A 23,125-nucleotide genomic window follows, 5' to 3' on the forward strand; every position below is an offset into this window, starting at 1 on the left:
AGCCGAACGTGGAAAGTTGAAAATTGAATTTTGAAGCTCCAAATCTAATTTCCAAAGACCAAGTAAGGCAACACCGAAATTTAAGATATTATATATTATAGAATTAGAGATTAGAGATAGAGAGTAGAGAGTTGAGAGAGTAGAAGATGAATAGATGATATTGTGATTTAAAAGAATGAAATTTAGGGGTATTTATAAGTAAAAAAATGAGTTAAAGTGTAATTTTTAAAACTTTAGGGTATTAAAAAAGTTAGGGGTGGGGTAAGGGCTTTATTGGATGGATTTTTCTTCAACTAGCCGTTGGGGGGGCCCACTAGCCGTTACCCAACGGCTAGTAACGGCTCTATTTAAAAAAAAAAAATTTAAACCGGACGGACCGGATCGGTAATTACCGGAACCGGTAAAAACCGGATATTCCTTAATTCCGTCCCGATTCCTGTCCCGAAACCAGAAAAACCATACCCTAACAGGTACTAACCGGTACCGAACCGATACCGAACCGGACCGGGACGGACCGGACCGGGAACCGGTAGGTACCGGTTCCGCTGCCACTCTTAGTTACAACCTTTCAAAACAGTCATCTAAAAATGGTGAAAAATTTAAATAAAACAGGAAAAACGGTTTAACCAAAGGTCACGAGGATCTGATTTGGTTGGGTCAATTATGATTGACCATTAATTGATTAATAATTAACTAGATAATTAAAGAAAATTTTATCCAAAAGATGATTTCTCGATCATTTTTCAAAGCCGAAGCAGAGCTGAGCGAGCAACAACGACAGCGTGAGGGGTCCCTCTTTTCAACCTTTTCTACAACTACTAAACGTGTATGTTTCCTTATTTTAACACTTGAACTTTTTTCTATCTACCACCAATGAGGGAGAACTGTTTTCTACTAAAGCATAAAAGAACACTAGATACACGTACCTGTATGTATCATGTGTGATTCGCATGTATCAGTGATACTAGATACATGGGAGAGGGGAGAGTGAGATTTATCTATGTATCCCAGATATATGTGAATCCACTGAGACATAGTGTATCTAGAGAAAATTACATCTAATTTTAATCTCATTTATCACAAGATGCATTTATCTGGCCATATCCGGAGGTATCAAATTCTGATAAAATAAGCAAAATTACAAATTACAATGTATCTAAATAATTAGCTCTTCAACCAGTGAGATATAGGTAAGTTTCTCAAATAAAATACAGGATGAATGAAGTCCATGCCAGACACGAGCCCAACATTATTTTTTGTTTAAAGTAAAGTTAGTAATTTATTTATATTACTTTTTTTGTAATCTTGATGTTTTCTGATTTAATAAATATATGACCTTAAGTCCAGATTCTAGAAAATGAAAGCAACTGAAATAAAAGGTTATCCCAACCCGACAAATCCTCAATTCTTTCTCTATGAACACGTTCCCATTAGATTATTACTGAACTTTTCTATTCCTCGTATGTTCAGCCTTGGACGAAGCTTTAGCTCCGTCGATATCAATGATGTAGAGCTTATTCTTTATATGTCAAGACTCTGTCAAAAATCGTCTCAAACATTAGGTTGGTGTTTAACCTGTTGTTTAATTATAATAGGATGACAATATTTCTTTAAGCTCCTGTTCCATCAACAAATTCCCCAAATAACAACCAATTAGCAAAATGATATACTCTAATTTCGATTTTTCATGGTAAAAGAACTTTCATCTCCACACATGTAAAGGATGTACTCTAATTTCGATTTTTCATAAACAATAAATAAACTTTATTTTTCATTTTGGGTTTTCACATTTCTAAATCTCAAATCTAAGAAACTATGATATTTAACAAAGAAAGCAGAAAAGTGGCTATATATGGATATTTCTATATTTATCATTTTACTATTAAATCATAAATTGGGTAAACTTGAATTTTGAATGAAGAATAAAATTCTTCGACAAACCTAAAGTGTAATTCGCTAAAAAGAGTAATTTGCTAGGAAGAGTAAGAGAAAATAAGTAATTTTTTCCCAATCATGCGAAATTACTACTTTGCCTTTAATCGTTCCATCCTGACATTTCTACATAATAGAACTTTATTTATTTATTGCTTTTCTCTCTTTTGAATATACATATTTTATTTTATTTATGCTGTTTTCCTATAAAAAGAGACACATAACAATTCATATTGAATTTAAAATAACATTCCGTCTTTCGAATCAAAATATACTTTAACTTAAAATTTTTATATATTTTTATCATCACAATTGTTAAAAAAAATATAGTAATTGATTATAATTTAATAATAATTTTTTTCTTAATATTTTGTAAGAAGAGAATAAACATATATAAATTATTGTACGTTACATAACAACACACATTTTAAATCTCTTTTACTGATTATAGTTTTTAAAGCTTTTCAATAAAATCAATTATTACATAAATCATCAAAACTATTCTAAAAGAGTTTAAATATAAAATTAAGATTTTACTTCATTGAATATGTCAATTAGAGTATCATTTTTGTACTTATTTGATATTTCGTAATTCGAAATACTTTTAATTTCAAAAGTTAAAATTATAGTGATGATTATCTTTAGAAGACCTTCAAAGTTAAAAGACAATAATTTTTAAGATTTAATTATTTTGTTAATCTAATTAGGTTGAATTTGAAATGTTTATTAGAACATCTCAAAGAACTAAAAACAATCTCACAAAATCAATATTAAAACTTGATTCAAATTAAAGTGAATTAGATCAATTAAGAAATAAAAAGTATCTGCAAATTTATGTTCGTTTGTAATTTTTAATTATAATTACATAAATAATAAAATTTCAAAAATATGTGCGTAATAATTAATATTAGCAACAAACTATTAATTTTGTTTTATTATTTGTAACAAAAAATACATACTTTTTTTTTACGGTATTTTGTTTTTTCCTAGTGTTAACACAGTGCTTCTTACAAATTACAATGGCTTTCATCAGAATTCAAATATAGCGTATCCTTCGGGGTTCATGTTGAAGGTTTCAAGTTCGACATCTTTTGTAAACGAAAGCAAGGGATTTACTTTCTGATCGAGTCGTCGAACCGAACTTGCCTAGTGCGGGTTATTCTCATGTGTTGTTTGTGAGCTATTGCATGAAAACGGAAATATTACCCTGTTGTTTGTGAGCTATATTGAATAGGAACGAAAGTTTTACCATGTGATTTTCCTTGTCATAAAAAAAATTCAGATGTGGTGTTCTCTTTTGTGTATGTATGTCCTATCTTTTGTCTGCTCAGTGCTTATGGTTCTTCGTTTAATCGTTGCCTCTTGTGTAGAATTTGTTTTTTTTTTGTGCGTATTTTTTCGTAACTGAACCATTTTCAACCTAACACAAGACTATCAATAGAAACCAACAGATGTTATGTGTCTTGAATCTAACGGAACCATTTTTTCAAGGCTGAATCCATTGATGAGCCTCTAAAGCTGACATCAACTTTCAGTTGGACACTTTAACTGAGCTTTGTCTATTTTAGACACTTTATGATAAGTCTCATTGTGTCATTTTGACACTTCTTTAACAATCAGCATAAAATAAAAAAATGTGTGTAATTCACCCGCGGATGACATGGCATGATGACGAATTATGAGAAGATATGTGTCAATTTGATTTAAAAAATAAAAATAATTATAAGAAGAAGAAAGAAAAACCATTTAAACTTATATTTTAAAAACATTTCAATAAGAAAAGACTTCATTTCTAAGAAGTCATTTCAAAGAGTCATATCTAAATTTTTTCACCGGAAACTAGAGTTCCTCCGGAAAAATTGAGAAGATTTAGATTCAATTTTTTTTTTCCCAAGACGTCTCATATTTACTTTTATAACTTGTAATTCTAATTTTAAATAAAATATGTTTTGGTGAAAAAGAGGGAGAGGGAGATAACAAAAATGGTGGATCTTCATTTTCCCCGATGAGGTAGTGATGTTATTTTTTAGATTTGATTCTTTTTTTAAAAATAGCTTTTGTAAGTTATTTCAATCAATTTATTATTCTTTTTTAATCCTTTTCAATAAGTATATGATTCTTTTTGTTTTACTCAAAATCAATACATAATGGTGGTGAAAGGTGAAGGAGAAAGAGAGAAGAAGATGAAGTGAAAAAAATATTTTTTTTTTTCACAAAAAAGGCTTTTCACGCGCTTAAAATCAGTGCAATACATGCACTTTGTGAATTCAGTAAAAAGTGTCAATATGACAAGTCGGGGTATATGACATGAAGTGTCTACAATGAACAAAGCTTAGTTAAGGTGTCCAAGTGAAAGTTTGTGCAAACTTTAAGAGGCCACCGATGGTTCTGCCTTTTTTTTAACTGCCCCATTACATCAGATTTTTGCTTTCTTTGGTCTAAGTTGGGTCATGCCACACAACATCAGGGATTTTGGAAGGTGGTCTCTCTGGTTAGTTGACAGCCCCTATGGTGAAGTCTGGCTAATGATTCCCTCTTACATTTTGTGGTGTGTTTGGACAGAGGAATTTGATGGGCTATTAACTCCAATATCTATCCTCAAAGCTAGATCTCTTTTTTGTAACAAAAGTTGACTAAATTTTAGAGTTCAGAGCTCTAAAAGATAGCTAATGAGGTGAGGATTGCCAGATACCGTACAGAGACAATCCATTCCCTCAGTCAACATGGGAAATCTAAGACCCTTAAACGCTCAAGGATCGACATATAAAGTGTGGACAACATAACATGAGACCCCAATATTGACTAACTATGCTCTCAGGATCTGGATCTGTTGCATCCATTCGATTAGGGATTATCCAACAAACCACAAACTAAAAAAAACCCACATATTCCAACTCATTATTTGGCCATCTTTATTACCTTAAAGGCCAGGATGGATCAGACTAAAACATCATCCTTCAGCATGATTATTTTATCCAAGTAGAAACAAATAAGGACTAGTCTCTCTCTAAATTTTGTCATATCCTGCACCGCTTCAATACTATCCTCTGTGCTGTATAGCATGGTTTTATTCACAGAACTATAAGCAATTCACAGGCTGCTACTGTCAAATACTGGAGTGTCACAACTCACGCCTAGGATTTGAATGTACGACCTAAAGCAATTCTTGAACCCCCCTTAACCACTTCACTAGAATCTTCATTTGATGTAACATAATGGGTTCAACGATTCATATATAGCCCCAAAAAAATCTCTTTTTGCCTTATTTGTACAGAAACGTTTTCCACAACTCAATTGAACCCCCTTGCCCCTCCCTTCAGCTCCTCCCTTGGCTGCCATTCATCTTAGCAAATTGCATCATAGGCACCATACAAGTTGAGTTGAGGTTAGAACAGACCCATGTAATAACGCACAAACTGAAGCCTGAGGTTATAACAGAGAAACCACCAGTTCACTAGACAGGGCAATGATTGATGATTCCTTTGTTTCTTTTCAATAGTGTTGACTCCAATATATCAAAAAGAACTGAGAAAGATTGCATCTTTATTCTAATTCAATATGAACAGGTTATTGGTAACATAAATTCAAAAGTCAAAATGCACCCAAATTGTTTCAAACATTCATCAATCTCTATAGTCTATAGTAGTATTAATGACTCGATAATCTTTTTACATTGTCTCACTGTCTAATGGTACAATTACAGCAAGTATAAATTTCATACTGTCAAACAAACTGAAAATCTTACATACATACATTGTAACCAAAGTAAAAGTTAAAGAAAGGAACAGTCTATAAAAAGAATCAACATACTCACCACTAAGGGAATATGCACATCCTATGATATCTGTGTATGAACAAGAAAAAGTCTTAGGGGACAACTTCAAAATTGTATCTAACCTGAAAGTCACTAATGAGTTGAGCTCCAGCACCGGGACGCCTTCCAATTTTTCTCCTCTCATAATCAGTATCATCCGTGGGTAACTCATGACGACAAACAGGGCATGTATTACGTATGTTTAGCCATGGTATAATACATTCCCAATGGTAATAATGGGAACAAGGAAGCTCAGTCACCTTCTCGACAACCAAAATCTCATCTTTACAAACAGCACAGGCTATCTTGTTCTCTTCGTCCTTCAAAGTCACCAACGGAAGATTTTCAATAACAGATTTAGCTGCTGGTGGACTACCCTTCAAAGTCCCTTCACTCTCCAGAAATTGCCCAAACAAGGCATCGCGATCAGTTTCATTTACATGAGCAATCCCATCATCATTTCCATCAAGTTCGAGGCTTCTTTCGATATTATTAACGGCCAACAGAACTTCCCACTCTAGATTCCTCACAGGCTCATCAACTGAATGTGAATTTGAGTTCCCTCCTTCAGAAGATGAAATATCTGAAGAAACTGATATTTCTTCAATTCCATCAATTACAGAACTCAAATAGTCTCTATCTTCACCCCTTTCATTGACTTCTTCCCACTCAAACTCTTCATTCACATCCCTCTGATCATCAATCCGAAGACAACTCCAAAAATCATTGGCCTGATCAATCTCCCCAACATTCAGCTCCACTTCTTGCGAATCAGAGTCCGACCCAACAACACCCACAACCCGAATCCCATCACCCGTATCAACCCCGTTGGAATCTGAGGGCAGAAGAACCCCATCATAATCAGATCCAAAATCACCATACACATCCTCCAGAATAACCCTATTCCCATCATCAAAACCCAAATCTTCTGAAACGTTTCCATCAGGTGTCACAAACAGATCAGTAACAAAATTCATTTGGTCATCATCAACAACAAAGGAATCCGGATCTGCAAGCAAACCCGAGTGATCCGAACCTGAATCTGAATCTAGGGAACCGGGTTCGGGTTCCGAATTGGGGCTATAGTTGAAATCATGAGAGTGGATAAAAAGGGTGTGATTAGGAGGAGAAAGGGAGTCGAAATCAAAAGTAAACGGATGTGGATACTCTTCATCGTCATCGTCATCGTCATCATCATCAACGACGGTAGCATAGATGGTAGACGGGAGGTGGAAACGGTGGATTCCAGTAACTTCCGCCATTGAATTGAAGAAACAAAGTGATGATTCAAACTTCAAACTTCAAACTTCAAACTTGAGAGAAAATGAGAGTTGCCATTGATCCAATTTTGCTGGTTTCACAATCTTTTTCGGTTGTCTTCACCCTTTCTCTGACTTTGGGTGGTAGAAAAGTAAATTAATTTTTCTTTCGTCGCTTAAAAAAATAACATACGTCATGAAAAAATGAGATTTTTTATCATTATTTTACGATAAATAAATAATACGTTATAATAAAATTTAAATAACAATCAGAATAAATATTAAATTTAAATTATAATACAATTCAATATAATGTCTTGAATTTTTGAAATAAATGTAACACACTCAATATCCCCATTCCCATCATGGCACCATCCTACACCTTACTACATCCCCATCTTATATACTATTTCTTTAGATTATATACAATGTTTTAAAATAATATATTACTTATAAACCGATAGATTATTTTCCATGAAAAACATAAACACACCTAAAACTCGAAACCTTTTTTTATTTTTAAATCTCGTGTCAAATCAAATCTGAGTAGCAATTAAGGTAGTAATAACAAAACGAGTGCTAGTTTACACAAGTGAAAAAATTCTTACTATGTTTGCATATGTTAACAATGTTTCTAAAAAGGATGCACTGATGCTTCTCTAGGTTGTTCTGATGATTATAATGATGCAACATTGATTTATTCATTTTTATAAAATGCTTCAGAATGTGCATGAAGTAGAAAGTGGAATCGCACAACCCGTAAGATATCCTTATCTATCACATCCCACATACGAAATGAGCCTAAGCTGATTAACTACATAAAGAAATGACCTTTAAAGCACTTGGCAAGAAACAAGAAAGAGAGGAACAAGTAGCCTTCAAATGTGTACAACAAGTGCAAGGTTTTCTGTATTCTTCTGTTGGATGGCTGAGCCACTGTTTGTACTTTCAAACTTCTCCTGAACACTAATTTGTAAAGCTGACAAAATCTGAATAGCAAAACTGTGCATCTGTAAGAAACTGCTATTTTAGTCACGAAGGGGGAGGGGGGCTCGTTTAAGCCTGTTGAGGAGCGAGTTACAGAAGAGAAATGCGCAAAAACATCACTCTACACACTGATATCTACTCGTGATAAGCAGTAAGGGAGGACACGAACACGATGAAGGTAGGCCTAAAGATTTCGGAGAAGTGCCTAATACCAAGGGCTCTTGATCGAGTAACAAAAATCTCAAGCACTATCAAAGCTGGATACTCTGGTTCTGCACTAAAAAGGTTACCACTGCAGATATCAAAAACACGAGAACTGCTGTAAGGACATACTTCCAACTAAGCTGTCTTGCATCTATGTCCCGCGAGGCATCAAGTCTGGTTGAAGAATCAGTCTCTTTTGACTTGCTCGACATAAAGTCACCATAAACATTCTCTTCCTGAAAATGAATTAACAGAAACAATGGTGCCACAACAGAGTTAGGCATCTTTCCTTTGCTAAGTTGTCAACCAGACAAGTTTAGCTTTGGGTAAAACAAAGTACTCAAGATCTTTTCACTTATAGGCACAGGCACACAGCTAAGGTTATTTGGCTGATGATGGGATGTACAGCATCAAAATATAATAGTTGACTGGTATCTAAAATAGTAAATTCAAATACTGAAATAACCAGAAGAACATATGACTCGTGAGTCGTGTATAAAAATAAGCATAAGACCAAAAAAAGCACGTACCACATTAGTTATTGATGAGGACTTAGCTTTTTCTTCCTTGCATTCATTCAGAGAAGTTACAGCAGAAAGCTCAGCCTTGGGAAGCATGGATTCCCTGGTATCTTTGCCATCACTTTCGGGAGCTGGCGAAGGAACTTTATCCTTTTGCTGAAAAGGCTTCTTCTGGGCCTTATTTTCCATTATCAGCAATGCTATCTGAACATTTTTTTGCAGAAAAAACACTAATCTAGATGAGAAAAATTATACAATTACGCCCATGTGATAATAGTTTTCAAACAATGCTTTTGTTCTAACATTTAGTCCAAATGAACTCTCTTCCATGAAGAAGTCATGCAGGAAAGAATAACCAACTTTAACCACAAAAGGCCAAGCTGGACTGAATAACTTGTCACAAGTTAAGCACAACTCATACTCTACTTATAAAAACAACTATTTTGAAAATCTGACTAACTAATTTTAATATAGAGCAAATTTTATTAATAATGGTCAAAATCGTCTTGTATAGCTCGTTCAACTCTTCCTTTTAAGCCAATTTCTTCCTACAATAAGAGCAAATGTTGCAACGGGAGGTTGCTGTAATAATTATCAACAAACACCATTAAAACTTTCAAGTGTGCACAGACTTGCGCTACTTCAGCCCACTTTCATTCCTTTCCTTTGACCATGACTGTTTTTGCTCAGTGAAAGAAGCCACTGGAAGTGGTACAAGTGTTAGTGTTATAGGAAGGATAAAACCTGAATATGTGAACCTGTAGAGATCATTGGAAACTCGAGAATACCTGACGTTTAAAATACTTGTTTATCAAACAAGAAAATGTGTGCATGGGGTCTTTGTGCGCGTCTATGCATATATATTATCAGTAAGAAATACTTCTAATGATTACAGAGTGATCTATATGGTCACGAACTCTGAAAAGTTGACTAAATTCAGAGCGAGAAAATGTCAAACTCGATCGAATGAACAGATATTGCTGCTAAAACAAGTAAAAAAAGGAAAAAGACAAAATGCATCAACTATACAGACAAGCTTGCACACACAACAACTGCATTTTAGAAGTCATTAAATTAATGAAGCTGCTAAGATTCCACCAAAGTGCATGAATAATAAATATTTTTTTTTTTTGACACAAAACTTCGTCTTATCCAAATGCCATCTCATAGTTAGGCATAATTTAGGCTGCTTCAGATTAGTAACTGGTATTCAATTACGCAGTCATCAATCGGCATTTAAGGCCATTAACCATGTGAATAGACAAAAAAACTCAAAATAACTGGATAGATGGAGGAAAAGGGAAGTCGTACATGTTATCAAGATAATTCCAGTCATAACAGGAATGAGAGTCAGGAAGGAGTGACAAACCTGTTTTTCAAGTCTCTCTCTTTCAAGAGCCAACTGCAAAATTAGATCTGTTATCAATTTACTGCGGAAGTTAATATCTCGGGCAGTAGCCTTCTTCATTTCCTCAGCTTGGCGTAACGATGACTCCAAACATGCCAACCTACCCCTCACAAAAGTTAATTCTTCATTTAGATCTGAGTTAGATTCTGACAAGACAATGCACTTATCTTCAGCACTCTCCATCAAACTTTCTGCTTTAGAAACCTTTGATTTTAGATCCTCAATCAAATCTTCCATGTCTTTGATTGTAGAATTCAACATGATTTGCTTCTCTTGACTAGCTTCAGCAGATGCAACTGCGTGCTGAAGTTGAAGCTCAGAGTCCCTCAGCTGTTTTTCAAGCACAATTATCCTCTCAGAAGTAATGCTACTACTGCTTTTCAGGAAGTTCAGCTCTTTGTCAAGTTCCACATTTGCTTCCTTCAATATTTTACACTCAGTTTCTGCTGTATCAATTCTTCTTTCTGCTTCAGAATACTTTTCCTTCAACGTATTGATTATATCCTCCATTTCAAGGATCTTAGATTCTAACTCCTGACTTTTCCTTGCAGATGTTGAATTGGACAGCTGGAACTCAGAGTCCTCCAACCGTTTCTCAAGAGATTTAACCTTGTCCCCGAGCTCTTTAGAAGTGCTTTCAGACTTCCCTAGTAAGTTGTCTTTTGCTTTTAAATGTTCCTCCATTTCTTGAAGTTTAGATTGTAAGTAGCTTTCTTTCTGAACAGTACCGTTCAGATTAAAATGTGTCATCTGGAGTCGACCCAGTAGTGATTTTGAAATTCCTAAAAGAACTTCAGCAGCATTCTCTCCCTCAAACAACCTTTGCGAAGCATCTTCAATTTCTTCCTCCATGCAGAAAGCTTCTTGCTGCAACCTGACTTCTAATTCTTCTTCAACTTGTCTAGATTCAGTAAGCTTCTTCTCAAGATCTAACTCTCTGGCCAAAGACTTCTCCAGCATCCGCAGAATGTGTCTCTGCTGCTCAACAGTCTGCATTTTTATCTTCGTCTTTGGAGTTAAAAGTGCATCACTGTTAAAATAGTCTGCTGCCTCGCCATCTTGCCCTGTAAAGATGCATCAGCATGAAGTATGATTATATAAGGATGATTAATGTCACAAAAGTTACTTGTTTTAAGTTAAGCACATAATAGCAACAAAACGCCTCATGCAGAGAGAACCAATTCACATTTCCTTGTCCAGACATGCATGGCTAGAAGAAATAAAATCATTAAATATTTGCAGACATTCTTCTTTTCTCCTCTCTCTTCCTTTTTCCATATATTATCCAAAGGGGTGGTCAATCAGCATCGAAAAGGTTTGTGTGATAAGTAAATTGCGTAGAGCATAAAACATTAAATACTGCTCAACATGAAAGGACACGCATCCACTTGGGTGTCGCTTAGTGATCAATGAAATGAATTGAGCACCTTGAGGTCCTGAGTTCAAATTTCAAGTCCAGAGACACAAAAACACTAGGTGATTTCTTTCCATCTGTTCTGCCCAGAGTTACCTAGTGGGAGGTGCCAGGTATCCATGGAATTAATTAAGGTGCTCAAAAGCTGGCCCAAATACCACGGTCATCAAAAAAATAAAAAAAATAAAAAATAATAATAATAATAATAATAATAATAATAATAATAATGATAATGACGACAAATATGATAATAAACGTGCTCCCATGATGCATGAACATCTAAGTAGAATCTTAGTTCGACTGATCTATTCACTTTGCATTGGTTCCGCCGAAGCCCATCTTTGATTGCTTTGAAATGGACTGACCACACTGGATTTTGAGCAGCATAACCCAAGATTTCTTTAACTGAAGCTCCAAAAGCTATTCAGCATTACGCAGGATATAAAGAATTTTTTTTTAATGATAGCAGGATGCTGTAAAGAAACCATCCCTTCAAAATTAACATAAAATAAAAATAAACTCACAATCTCGGTCCCCCTGGGAGGTGAGCATAATTCCATGGAAGTTGGTACATTGCGCCCTCAATTCCAAAAGGTGGTCCTGCAACTGCTTGAGGGATTTCTCACTGTCGTATAACTTCTCTTCTATTAAAATGAAAGCCTCATCCGCATAGCCACGTGAAGATATGACCTTCCGCACATTGTCAATCTCCGTTGCAACAGAGGATAAAAAACCGCTTAGCTCTGTCACCTCTGAATCCAGGACCCCAGATAAGAGTTCAAACTCTATTGCCTTCTCAACAATGTCATTTGAAGTGCCCTCCTTCTCAGAGGCAAAAGCCTCGAAGTCACTTTCTCTTGTTTCCACATGCATCACAAATAAATCCAAATTAACTAGTTTCTCAGAGATACATGCCAAGTCTAGTTCAAGCCTGGTTAAAATCTCCCCGATTCTTCCTACTTCTTGCATGACATTACCACCACTGGATGACAAAACTTCTAGAGAGTCTACTGTATTTGATTCTACCTCCACTTCATTGGTGTTAACACCTTCAGTGGAAGTAGTTGCACTATTCGCTGTGTCAGCATTCATTAGTCTAACCCCTTTTTTAACCTGAAAATAAACCAATACCAATATTTTTAAGGAAAAAAAATGTGAAGGTGCAGGAAACTCAGAGGTAAAAGGCAGTAAGTGAAACACACGCTTCTTTGAAGTAAGTGCACAGTTTATCGAAAATATAGAAATACTAAAAGTAAAAACAGATGGTTTTAGTACATACAACAATCAAATCGCAATTGTTATTACTGATATCAGCATCCAATATACAGTAATGATGATATTAATCCAACTCCTCAGAAACATCATTCAAAAATAATTCTACAAGCCCATCAAAAGATAACTACAATCGTTAAACAAATTCTCATTTACAATTAATCAACCATTAAGTAAATTAATTTGCAGAATGCAATGTCATATTTGGTTGCTTTAGTAATTGTACTATGAGAATAGAGGAGATAGGCAAAAGAGAAGCCCAGAATTAAAAGATATCAGAGACAGAGGACTTGCATACTAGAAGAAAAAGAGTCATTTATTTGAAGAAAATGAAGAAGAAAGAACAGAAACCAAAGAACTACAAGAGCATAAGTAGTGGATAGATAGACATTACTAACAAATGACAAACAAGATGGATAGGCATTACAAACTCGAGAAGAAGAAAAAAAGAGCACAATAACAATAACGAGAACGTGGAAACATACATGGAGCTGAACCCTACTATTCAAATAGCAAAATCTCAATTTTCTTCTTCTATTTTCTCATATTTTAAAGTGAGATTCAAAGAATTGACTACTTCTCGTTGGGATTTCCAGTCTCACTCGTTAGAAGTGCATAAAGTGATTCACCTAGTTCGCATCACTTCATGGCTTTAAGGGACGAGCCGTGACACTTTATAACACAGATGAACACGCAATAAATAAATCTCTGGTAAACATATCCTCTTTGAAACCGGAAGAACCGAAAGAAACTATAAGGTTTAAAGGATATGAGAGTACAGATGCTTCCCACGACAGTTAAAGCTAAAAAGTGATTGTTCACATATACTAAAAACTCCATGGTGGTAAAACTATATTGCTTCTGAGATCAGCTGTCATAAGTTATGTAGATTGGGATGGGAGTCCAAAGCAATTCTTACCCATAAAAGTTAAAAAACAAGTCACGAATGTGCAGCTAGTATAGATAAAAAAATTAACAGCAAATGTGCCACTTCAATAACTATCTAAGGGAAAGAGATAAGAAGATACAACAACACAACATATGGGAAACCATTTCCTCTTGTGCATTACCTTTGATTCTTGGAAATGTGTTTGAAGATATTTTCCACCAATTCAGTCCTTCCTTGACAAATATCTCAAATCATACTCCATAATACTCAAAATTATCACCAATACACTATCCTCACATCCACCAAATATTAGTTACTTTTATACCCAGCTATAAACAGTGGAAACTAAAGATTTCTCATCCATTAAAGTACTATAAACACACCCAACTGCAACAATTAATTAAAATAAACCGTAAAATCAATCATTCCAAGAAAAGAAAAAGAAACCATTTCCACTCAAGATTCGCATCATTTGAGAAGACCCCTGATCCAAATCAGAAAAATTTAACTCCCAAACACTTAAAAGATGAAACTTTTCAACACCCATCTCAATAATTAGTAAAACAAATCAAACACAACGAAGAAATGATCAATTTTAACGATTAAAAAAACTACAGGATGAAGAAACTATAAGGAATTTGTCTACTTGCTCAACAATTATTAGCTATTAGATGAATATCAGGATTTACTAAGCAAAGATTAGAGAAGTTCATCAGTCACATACCTTCCTTGCCGTAAATTCGCGGGTTCTACAGAGTGATTAGTCTCAAAATTGATTTATTTTTTTGATTCACTTGAAATTCTGTTTATTTTTGTATTTTTTTTATCATCTTCTATGCACGTGATGGTCACATGATAGGGCACGTGTTCTATTGTCAGCTTTACCAAAAAGGTTTTAACTGGGCCGTCTATAAAAAGAACTGATATATCGGCCCATTGAGTGCCTCGTCTGCTATTAACCCAGCCCATGAAACCCCCCGGGGGATTTTATAAGAGGAAATTTCAAAAACAACTAAAGACTAGAAACATAATCGGGGTTCTTTTAAGCTATATTTTGCTTGATTATGACTCTTGGATACATTTTATAGGGAGAAGAGAGGCAAGTGAGATTAAGAGAAGGAAGAGAGTGGTGAGCGAGATGTGGGAAGGAGGCACAATCGATTTGTATATCCAATTAATAATTGTATCATGTATACAATTGATACAATTAATTTGTACCATAAACTAGTTGCTAGAAGGAGTAGGAGGTGAGCAAGATTTGGATAGGAGGAGAGAGACAAGCGAAAGAGGAGAGAGAGGGAGAGAGAAAATTGCTATAAAATCCTAACTATAGCTACGAGTTGTAATGCTTTTAAACTGCAGTGGTGTATAGTAAATACATATATAATTTGTACTAAGTACACTCCTACACATGAACAACCAGCTGACATGCTCACCAAAGGTCTGACTGAAGTTCAACATCTATTGTTCAGTCCAAGCTTAGAGTTCAGAACATTTTCACTTCCAAGCTTTGAGGGGGAGTGTTAATGTTAGTAAGCAAAGCTAAGAGAACTAGTCACCATTGGGACGTTATAAGTTAGTTAGAGTAAGTTAACAACTAACTAGTCCATTAGTTAGTTAGGATTGCTAACTACTCTTCTTTATTACCAAAGAAACAGTTCCTATATTAACATAAAATGGTAATAATGATGAGGTTAATAAGTTGGAAGGAGTTTAAATAAGGAGACACTCACATCAACATGGTCAAGCTGGTATGTTGGACGAAGAACAAGTTGAGAGTAAAGATGAAAACTTTTACGACTGTCTTAGTTATTGCTGCATAACAATACTGGCAGATACATCAAATGGATGTATTCAATGCATTTCTTCAGGGAGATGAAATCTACATGAAGCTACCTCAGGGATTTGAGGGTCAGGGGGAGAATAAAATATGCAAACTCACTAAATCCCTCTATGGATTGAAACAAGCTCCCAGACAGTGGAATGCAAAATTGTCTGAGGCATTACTAAGGTTTCAGTTCAAGCAAAGTGAACAGGATCATTCCTTATTCATCAAGCAAACATCAACAGGGTCAGTGTTTGTTCTTATATATGTTGATGATATGTTAATTACAGGAAGTAGTGTTCAGCTTATTAAAGAAACTAAAGACAAATTGAACCAGGCCTTCAAAATGAAGGATCTAGGTGAACTCAAGTTCTTCTTAGGGATTGGGTTTGAAAGGTCAAGTAAAGGCATACTGATGCATCAGAGAAAATATGCATTAGAACTTATTGCTGAAATTGGATTGGGAAATGCAAAACTTGCAGTAACTCCTATTGACAACAACAACAAGCTAACTTCATAGCAATATGATGATTATGTCAATTCAAAAGATGACAAAGAATATCCTCCAGCTGATTAAAGCATTTATCAGATATTAATAGGGAAGCTATTATATCTTTACAATGACAAGGCCTGACATTGCATTTGGAGTACAATCATTGAGTCAGTTTCTACAACAACCTAGAAAGAGTCATATGGAAGCATCTCTAAGAATTGTTAGATACATAAAAGGTCAGCCTGGCCAAGGGATATTTTCATTAAGCAGCAAAGACAACAAACTTACAGCACGGTGTGATGCTAACTGGGCATCTTGTCCTCTTACAAGGAAGTCTGCAACAGGTTATTTCATCAAGTTTGGTAACTCAATAGTCTCCTAGAAATCTAAGAAACAATCTAATGTGTCCAGAAGTTCAGCTTAAGCTGAGTACAGGAGCATAGCTACAACTGTAACTGAAATTATTTGGACGTTGGGATTACTGAAGGACAAGGGATTGAAGTGCAGAAGCCTGTAGAAGTATGCACAGATAGCAAAGCAGCAATCTTGTATGCTGCAAATCCAGTACATGATGAGAGAACGAAGCATATTGAGATAGATTGTCATTTCATAAGGGGAAAAATTGTACAAGGAAAATCACATGTTTACTTACTACTCCCTCAGTTTCAAAAAGAAATTACCTCATTTTCTTTTTAGTCTGTTTAAAAAAGAATGATCTTTTTCTTTTTTTGGAAATATTTTAATTTCAATATTCCACGTGGCATGTTTAAAGCCACAGGATCAAAGGACAATTTTGTACATTTGACCTAACTTCAATTTAGGATCACACGATTTAAAAGTCTTTTTTATATTCTTAAGCTCAGTGCTAAAATTAACCAGGTCATTCTTTGTGAAACGGAGGGAGTATATGCATTACGCCTCATGTGTTGGTGGGCAATTGAGTGTGAGTTACGCCTTATGCGTTGTATTATCTTTGTTCAACAGTTTCTATATTTTTGGTGGCATTATGTGCCTAATAACATTTATTAGGCTTGTATTTACTGCCAAGACAATAAATATGACTTGTATATTCCCAGTTATAATATAAAGATTAAATTATGATGAAATAAATGTTAGTATCACACAAGATTTCAACCAATTTTTGCACAAGTTGTTATCTGGTGAGTTGTTCATATTATCAAGTAAAACAAGTAAGGAATGTTCAAAGTTTTAAGAGTATCATATTTCATGTTTTAAAAGATAAATTCCACACTCATTTCAAATTATGGGATTAATAATAATTCTGATAATGCACCTCCTGTGAAGGCTACTTCTGGACACAAACACAGTACACACTGTTATGTAACAAAATTTAGTTAAGTAAATTTGAAAGATAAACATTTTAAATTTGAGTAATTTTATTTTATACAAAACAAAGTATAATGATTTAACTAAATCGATCATGCATTCTTCTCACAAATCTGTTTTAACACGTTAACAACTCCATCCATCTCTTCCTCTCTTTGCAATTTTATATTTTCGCGAAGATCTTTCACCTTCCTCCTCAAACCCTCCCCGATATTTTTTCCACCAAAAATCACATCTTTGATAGTCTCAGCTACATTACCTCTATGAATCTTTCCATATCCATCTCTAGCCATTTCAACACATACACCATTTTCCACAATCAATCTAGCATTCAGAGGCTGATCGGAGTAAAAGTTCATAGGCAACGCTATGATTGGGACACCAAACTCTATGCATTCAAGAGTCGAGTTCCAACCACACTGAGTTACAAATGCGCCAATACTTGGATGCCTTAGAATTATCGTCTGTGGAGCCCAACGTTCAATTATCCTTCCCTTTTCTCCGATATTTCTTTGAAGAAAACCTTGAGGAAGTACGTCTTCTAGGTTTACGACTTGTTCTTCTTTTGGAAACCTTACAACCCATACGAAATGAACATTGCTAAGCTCTAATCCATAAGCTACCTCTTCCATTTCTTCCTTTGTTAAGAAATTCTCACTCCCAAACGAAACATAAACCGTTGAATTCTCCTTTTTATTCCCAAGCCATTTAACGATTTCCATCTCTTCTTCATTAATGGCGATATCTTGAATAACTACTCCAGTTGGTAGAATCTCTGTTTTTCCAATTTCCGAGAGATAATCAATGTACTTTCCATCTATTGCCCTAGAGCTATTCACCAACATGATTGCTCTGTTTTCGCCTAATTCTTCCTTCACTTCAACGTCATAGGGACGCGTTATATCTCTCTCATAATCTTTCAGATAGAGCGCGGAGAAAGGAAATTCCACCCCTGTTTTAAGAAGAAAATGACCAAAATAGCAACACATAGCTATACTCGTAACGCAAAATTTAATTGATGGGATATTGAGACTAAATGCAACCCCTGCTGCCCATGGTTGCATTACGTCGTGTACTAACACATTCGGTTTTTGATCTTTAAGGATTTCGTAAAATTGTGGTTTTGACATTGTGATGGCTTTGTAGAGAGTAGATTGAAGATGGATAGGGAGGCCATTTGTTGTATGGTAATGAGGAGGAAGTTCAGGCAAGTTAGGTAGATGAAATTCGACTAGATGAATTGAAGAGGAGTACTTTTGTGTTAATTTTTTATTGATCAAACTAAGATTAATGGGAGTTGAACACAAATCAATGGAAAAGCCTCTATCTGAGAGTTTTTTGGCTAGCTCAAAAAATGGTGTAATATGGCCATAAGCCAAGTATGGGAACATTAGAACTCTCATATTTGTTTTGTGTTCTACAGCCAACACTTTTTCTCTCAAGTGGTTGTGTAATTGGTTCTCTTTATAGGCGGTTGGTTGGTGTTTGCGGTTTGCATATTTTAAAAATAAATAGAATATAATTAACAGTACACTCATGAAAAGTATAGGAGTATCATTGTGTTGCTGGTACAAGTTAGAGGAACTACCTACCAGACTAGGCTAGAGTGTGAATCCAGCTAGAGCCATATTTTACTATTTTTATTTTAAGTTTAGTTTAGAACTCATATTTAAGCTATTAGTTACTGTGCACCCGAAGTCTTCAAATTCTAAATTTACCTCTACCCTCTACCTATTGTTATTGTAATATTAACTTTCTCCAATTCAAAATAAGTGATTATTGAAAGTATTGTATATGTTTAAGAAAACATTAATTAGACATTACCCTTTCATTATTATCCTTTCTAATTATTGTTAAAAAAATATGTTGATCAAACTAAGATTAGTAGGAGTTGAACACAAATCAATGGAAAAACCTTTATCTGAGAGTTTCTTGGCTAACTCAAAGAATGGTGTGATATGGTCATAAGCTAAGTATGGGAAAATTAGGACTCTCACATTTATTTTATGAATCTAAAGACATGACTTGTGTGTGTCAGAGTGATTAATTTATTGTGAAATTAGAAAAATTATTAATGGTGTTTAAAATTTTAGTATATACATATCTAAAATGCTATTCTTAGCCTATATATAGTGCTATTATATTCTATATGAATATTATAATTTTTTGACAAAAATGTTCAAATGACTGCTCTTTAAATCAACGTAGTTATGCCATTTGTTTATCACGATGCAGTGATATATTTAAGAAATTCGCTATAAAATTCTATGTATAGCTACAAATTGTAATTTTTAAAATTATAATAAGTATTATAGCATAATTTTCCAATTAAGCTCAATTCACATTAATTTTTTTCTCCATTTCTCTCCTTTGCAACCGTACTTCACTGTTTCACGCATTTCTTCCCTTTTTCCACTTTTGATTTACAAAAAATACACTTCTTTCAAAGAATAGTGAGTTTAACATTCAACAATCAATAGTAGCTGTTCAAAAATTTTTCTTATTTCAAGATGTTTGTAACAAATTTTAAAGTGACAGAAAATAAATTATAATCACAAAAAAAATATGAAGAAACATAATTTTATCCATCAAGATTGCGGGTACAATTCTGCTGATTCCTTGGTTTTTCTCTCATTATATATTTATCCATAATTTGAGGGCCGTTTGTGGCGTATTTCTCGACGTAAGATAATTTGGACTTGATCTACATAATTTGAGGACCGTTAGTGACGTATTTCTCAGACTAAAATGATTTAGATTTGATGTGTGAATATTTCACGACTTTTGTGAAATTTCAATGTCTATACAAGATATGTTTTTTAAAAAATCGAAAAAATCCGACGAATCTGACATTTGCAACAAATTATATTAGATTAGGGTACTTCAAAATCAAATTACTAACTAATGCACGTTTTCGTTCATTCCAAAAAAAGTGCACAAATTATTGTAATATTTTAAGCAAAAAGTACAAATGCAAAAAAGGTATGTTAATGGACTATTTTATCGCATAACAGATAATATATAATCTAATTGCGTATATAATTTCGTATTTTAAGAAGAGTGATTGATTTAGTAGTGTTATGAGAAAAATATAATCACTCTAAAATACTTGAAAATATATTATTATTATTAATATATATTTTTATTTTTTAAAAATTAATAAAATATAATACGAGAACAAGTCTAGAAATAATTACGACTCAAGTCTATCCACTTGACATGAGAAATTCTACAACTTTATACATTTTTATTATTATTATGATATGAGTTAAAAGTGTCAATGTACATATATAAATTATTAATTTTTTTGGTTTCATACTTAATGAGATGTATAGGTGCATTATTATTTATTAATTTGAGAAACACGTCATAATAAAAATCAGATTAAATGTGTGTACATATATATACACGCATACTTAGGCGCATCTAGCCCAAATTTTTAGTCTATCTGCCTTTTTTTTATGTTGATATATTTTATTATTATTAAGTTAAGTGTCAAAAATAGACTTAAGCTATTCAATTTCTTATTTGAATTTTATACCTAACTATAAACACATACATAAATTATCACTCATTAGTTTAAAAACATACCTCAATTCTGAAATTATTTTTCATATGGTAATCCACGTGACGATATTTTATTTATACTTATAAAAAGAGAATATACGCACCAATCATCATCACACATTATGAAGCGTATATTTCAAACTGATAATTATAATTTTACCTGCGTGACTCACACTCTAAATAATTTATGTATGAAATTAAAAGAAAAAAGAAATAATTTAAAAGTGTTTTTGATACTTCACTCTTTTAACAACAGAAAATATACTACTCAAAAGTTGGGGTGTTGAACGGGGTGAGTCAAATTTGATCGAGCCATAATATGTTAAGACAACAATTAGGTCAAGACTCAATTCCAATCCCAATTTGCTTTGGTCTAAACGGGTAGGATCAAAATGGGTTGGGTAAAAATGGTCAGATAATGTGTTACATTACGGTCAAGATCCAACGCAACCCAACTTTTACTAAACTTATTTGTTTTATTCGTTCTTTTATATTATTTTAGTACCTAATAAAATTATTCTTTTTTCTTTATTATGGCTATACACAACATATTATATTGTAAAAAAAAATATTTAAAATATTTTTACAAGACTTTTCATGTGTCAATTCGGATTACATATCAACATAATTTTTAATAGATTGAAATGGATTAGATCGAAATGAATTGAGCTAATAAATGTACGAATTATTAATCCGCCTATTCTTAAACAGATTAAAAAATAAACAAATAGAGTTTGATTTTGACACACCTACTCAAAAATCAAAACGAAGAACTACGTAAGCTAAAACAATTTAGGTAAGAAATATGACAAGGATTAACAAGCATCGTCTATTATGATCATTTTTTGTCCTAAAAATTGATGAATCACAACTTACCAATGAAATTAGTTGCGTAGATCTTTGTTAATCTACTCACTAATCTCTTGCTTGTCACAACTATAGCCAAGTGTTTATATTTAAAAACTTATACTAATGTATTCCATGCTGTCAATTGAAATTGACAAATACCGTCATATATGAAAAAGAAGAAAATTCATAAACAAATTCCTAAATTTGTTGGGTTTTTTTTCTCTCAGGTACCTCAAGTGTGTCATTTTCCTATTGAATCATTGAACCACCCATAATTTGTTCCTTCTCTCAGGTACCTCAACTATGTCATTTTCCTATTGAATCATTGAACCACCCATAATTTGTTCCTTTTAAACACCGTTGGTTGATTTTGATCGACTTTTCTATTGTAATTGTGTTCAATTGTATTTGTATTGTAATGATTTTGATTGAAGGAATGAAAACAAACTGTGTGAATTTCAGTTGTTCTCTAAAATGTTCAAATGACTTGAAGTAAAACACAAGTATTCTCGAATATTTTTACTATCAATTGGACTAATGAGTTCTGGAACAACATATGTATCCTCTATCAATACTCCTCACAAAATCTGATTCCACGTCAGCCAACAACGTTTGTTTAAAAGGAACAAATTATGAATGGTTCAATGATCAATAGGAAAATAGTATATTTGAGGTACCTGAGGGGAAAAACCCAACAAATTTAGGAATCTATTTATATATTTGGCCAAAAAAAAAAGAAAGGAAAGTATTAATCTTAGTTATTCAAATCTCCGTCATTAAGTAGGCTTATTTTCAATGTTTTTGAATTTTAATTATTCAGATCTTAATCATTAAATATGTTTATTTTCTAATTTTGTAATCAAATCTGAATGATTAAGGTCTATAACCAAACTTTTATCATAAGATATATACCATGATTGCGGTGGAATGATGTGGAGTCACTCTTCATTTAATTATTTTTTTTCGAATTAAAATAATTTATGTCACAAATTTCACTCTGAAAATAAATTAGGATCTCACTATAAACAGTTTTGAGAAAAAAAAAATGGTGCAAATTTGGAATAACAGCTGGATTGCATCTAACATTGGAATCTTTTATTCTTTGTGAATCAAATTATTGTGTACCAAGAACCTGTTATACAGCTTTAAACTATTGTCTCTATTAAGGGGGATGCAATTAATAAATAATTAAGTTAGCTACATATGCTCTAAATTAATAAAAAACAATTAGGTAAAATATGACATAAAAAATTAAAAAAAGAGTAAAAATATGATGTCACTCTGAACTACCTTAAATTTACCACAACTTTCTCTTATCTAATCATTCAAAATAAATAATAGGAC

The 23,125-nt window shown here is 33.5% G+C and overlaps 4 protein-coding genes across 4 annotated transcripts; 1 reads left to right on the forward strand and 3 right to left on the reverse strand.

The window, feature by feature from the left end:
* Positions 1 to 5,529: 5,529 nt before the first annotated feature.
* Positions 5,530 to 7,187, reverse strand: LOC107011707. Its single transcript, XM_015211307.2, has one exon. The coding sequence runs from the start codon at positions 7,006 to 7,008 to the stop codon at positions 5,800 to 5,802; it is 1,209 nt and encodes a 402-aa protein (XP_015066793.1). The 5' UTR covers positions 7,009 to 7,187; the 3' UTR covers positions 5,530 to 5,799.
* Positions 7,188 to 7,684: 497 nt separating this feature from the next.
* Positions 7,685 to 14,500, reverse strand: LOC107011706 (WPP domain-interacting tail-anchored protein 1). Its single transcript, XM_015211306.2, has 5 exons — positions 14,425 to 14,500; positions 12,064 to 12,652; positions 10,087 to 11,189; positions 8,727 to 8,921; positions 7,685 to 8,432 (listed from the first exon to the last, which is right to left on the reverse strand). The coding sequence occupies exons 2-5, from the start codon at positions 12,629 to 12,631 to the stop codon at positions 8,244 to 8,246; spliced, it is 2,055 nt and encodes a 684-aa protein (XP_015066792.1). The 5' UTR covers positions 12,632 to 12,652; positions 14,425 to 14,500; the 3' UTR covers positions 7,685 to 8,243.
* Positions 14,501 to 16,145: 1,645 nt separating this feature from the next.
* On the forward strand, positions 16,146 to 17,377 carry LOC107010011 (uncharacterized mitochondrial protein AtMg00240-like). Its single transcript, XM_015209291.1, has 3 exons — positions 16,146 to 16,380; positions 16,506 to 16,582; positions 17,258 to 17,377. Exons 1-3 carry the CDS (start codon positions 16,146 to 16,148, stop codon positions 17,375 to 17,377), a joined length of 432 nt encoding a protein of 143 aa, XP_015064777.1.
* LOC107010730 (beta-D-glucosyl crocetin beta-1,6-glucosyltransferase-like) lies at positions 17,356 to 18,816 on the reverse strand. Its single transcript, XM_015210018.2, has one exon. It carries the CDS (start codon positions 18,766 to 18,768, stop codon positions 17,458 to 17,460), a length of 1,311 nt encoding a protein of 436 aa, XP_015065504.1. The 5' UTR covers positions 18,769 to 18,816; the 3' UTR covers positions 17,356 to 17,457.
* Positions 18,817 to 23,125: the final 4,309 nt, after the last annotated feature.

Source organism: Solanum pennellii, chromosome 2, assembly GCF_001406875.1.
Source record: "Solanum pennellii chromosome 2, SPENNV200".
Classification (NCBI taxonomy): Eukaryota; Viridiplantae; Streptophyta; class Magnoliopsida; order Solanales; family Solanaceae; genus Solanum; species Solanum pennellii.

Bases quoted from the DNA above. Each gene is read 5' to 3' on its own strand.
- LOC107011707 (XM_015211307.2), bottom strand. From the start codon at position 7,008: ATGGCGGAAGTTACTGGAATCCACCGTTTCCACCTCCCGTCTACCATC.
- LOC107011706 (XM_015211306.2), bottom strand. From the start codon at position 12,631: ATGAATGCTGACACAGCGAATAGTGCAACTACTTCCACTGAAGGTGTT. The intron at 8,922-10,086 runs GTTTGTCACTCC...AAAAATGTTCAG, and splicing joins GAGAGAGACTTGAAAAACAG to ATAGCATTGCTGATAATGGA. The intron at 8,433-8,726 runs GTACGTGCTTTT...ATTCATTTTCAG, and splicing joins CCTCATCAATAACTAATGTG to GAAGAGAATGTTTATGGTGA.
- LOC107010011 (XM_015209291.1), top strand. From the start codon at position 16,146: ATGACAAGGCCTGACATTGCATTTGGAGTACAATCATTGAGTCAGTTT. The intron at 16,381-16,505 runs GTAACTCAATAG...GGATTACTGAAG, and splicing joins AGGTTATTTCATCAAGTTTG to GACAAGGGATTGAAGTGCAG. The intron at 16,583-17,257 runs GTACATGATGAG...ATGTTTTAAAAG, and splicing joins TCTTGTATGCTGCAAATCCA to ATAAATTCCACACTCATTTC.
- LOC107010730 (XM_015210018.2), bottom strand. From the start codon at position 18,768: ATGAGAGTTCTAATGTTCCCATACTTGGCTTATGGCCATATTACACCA.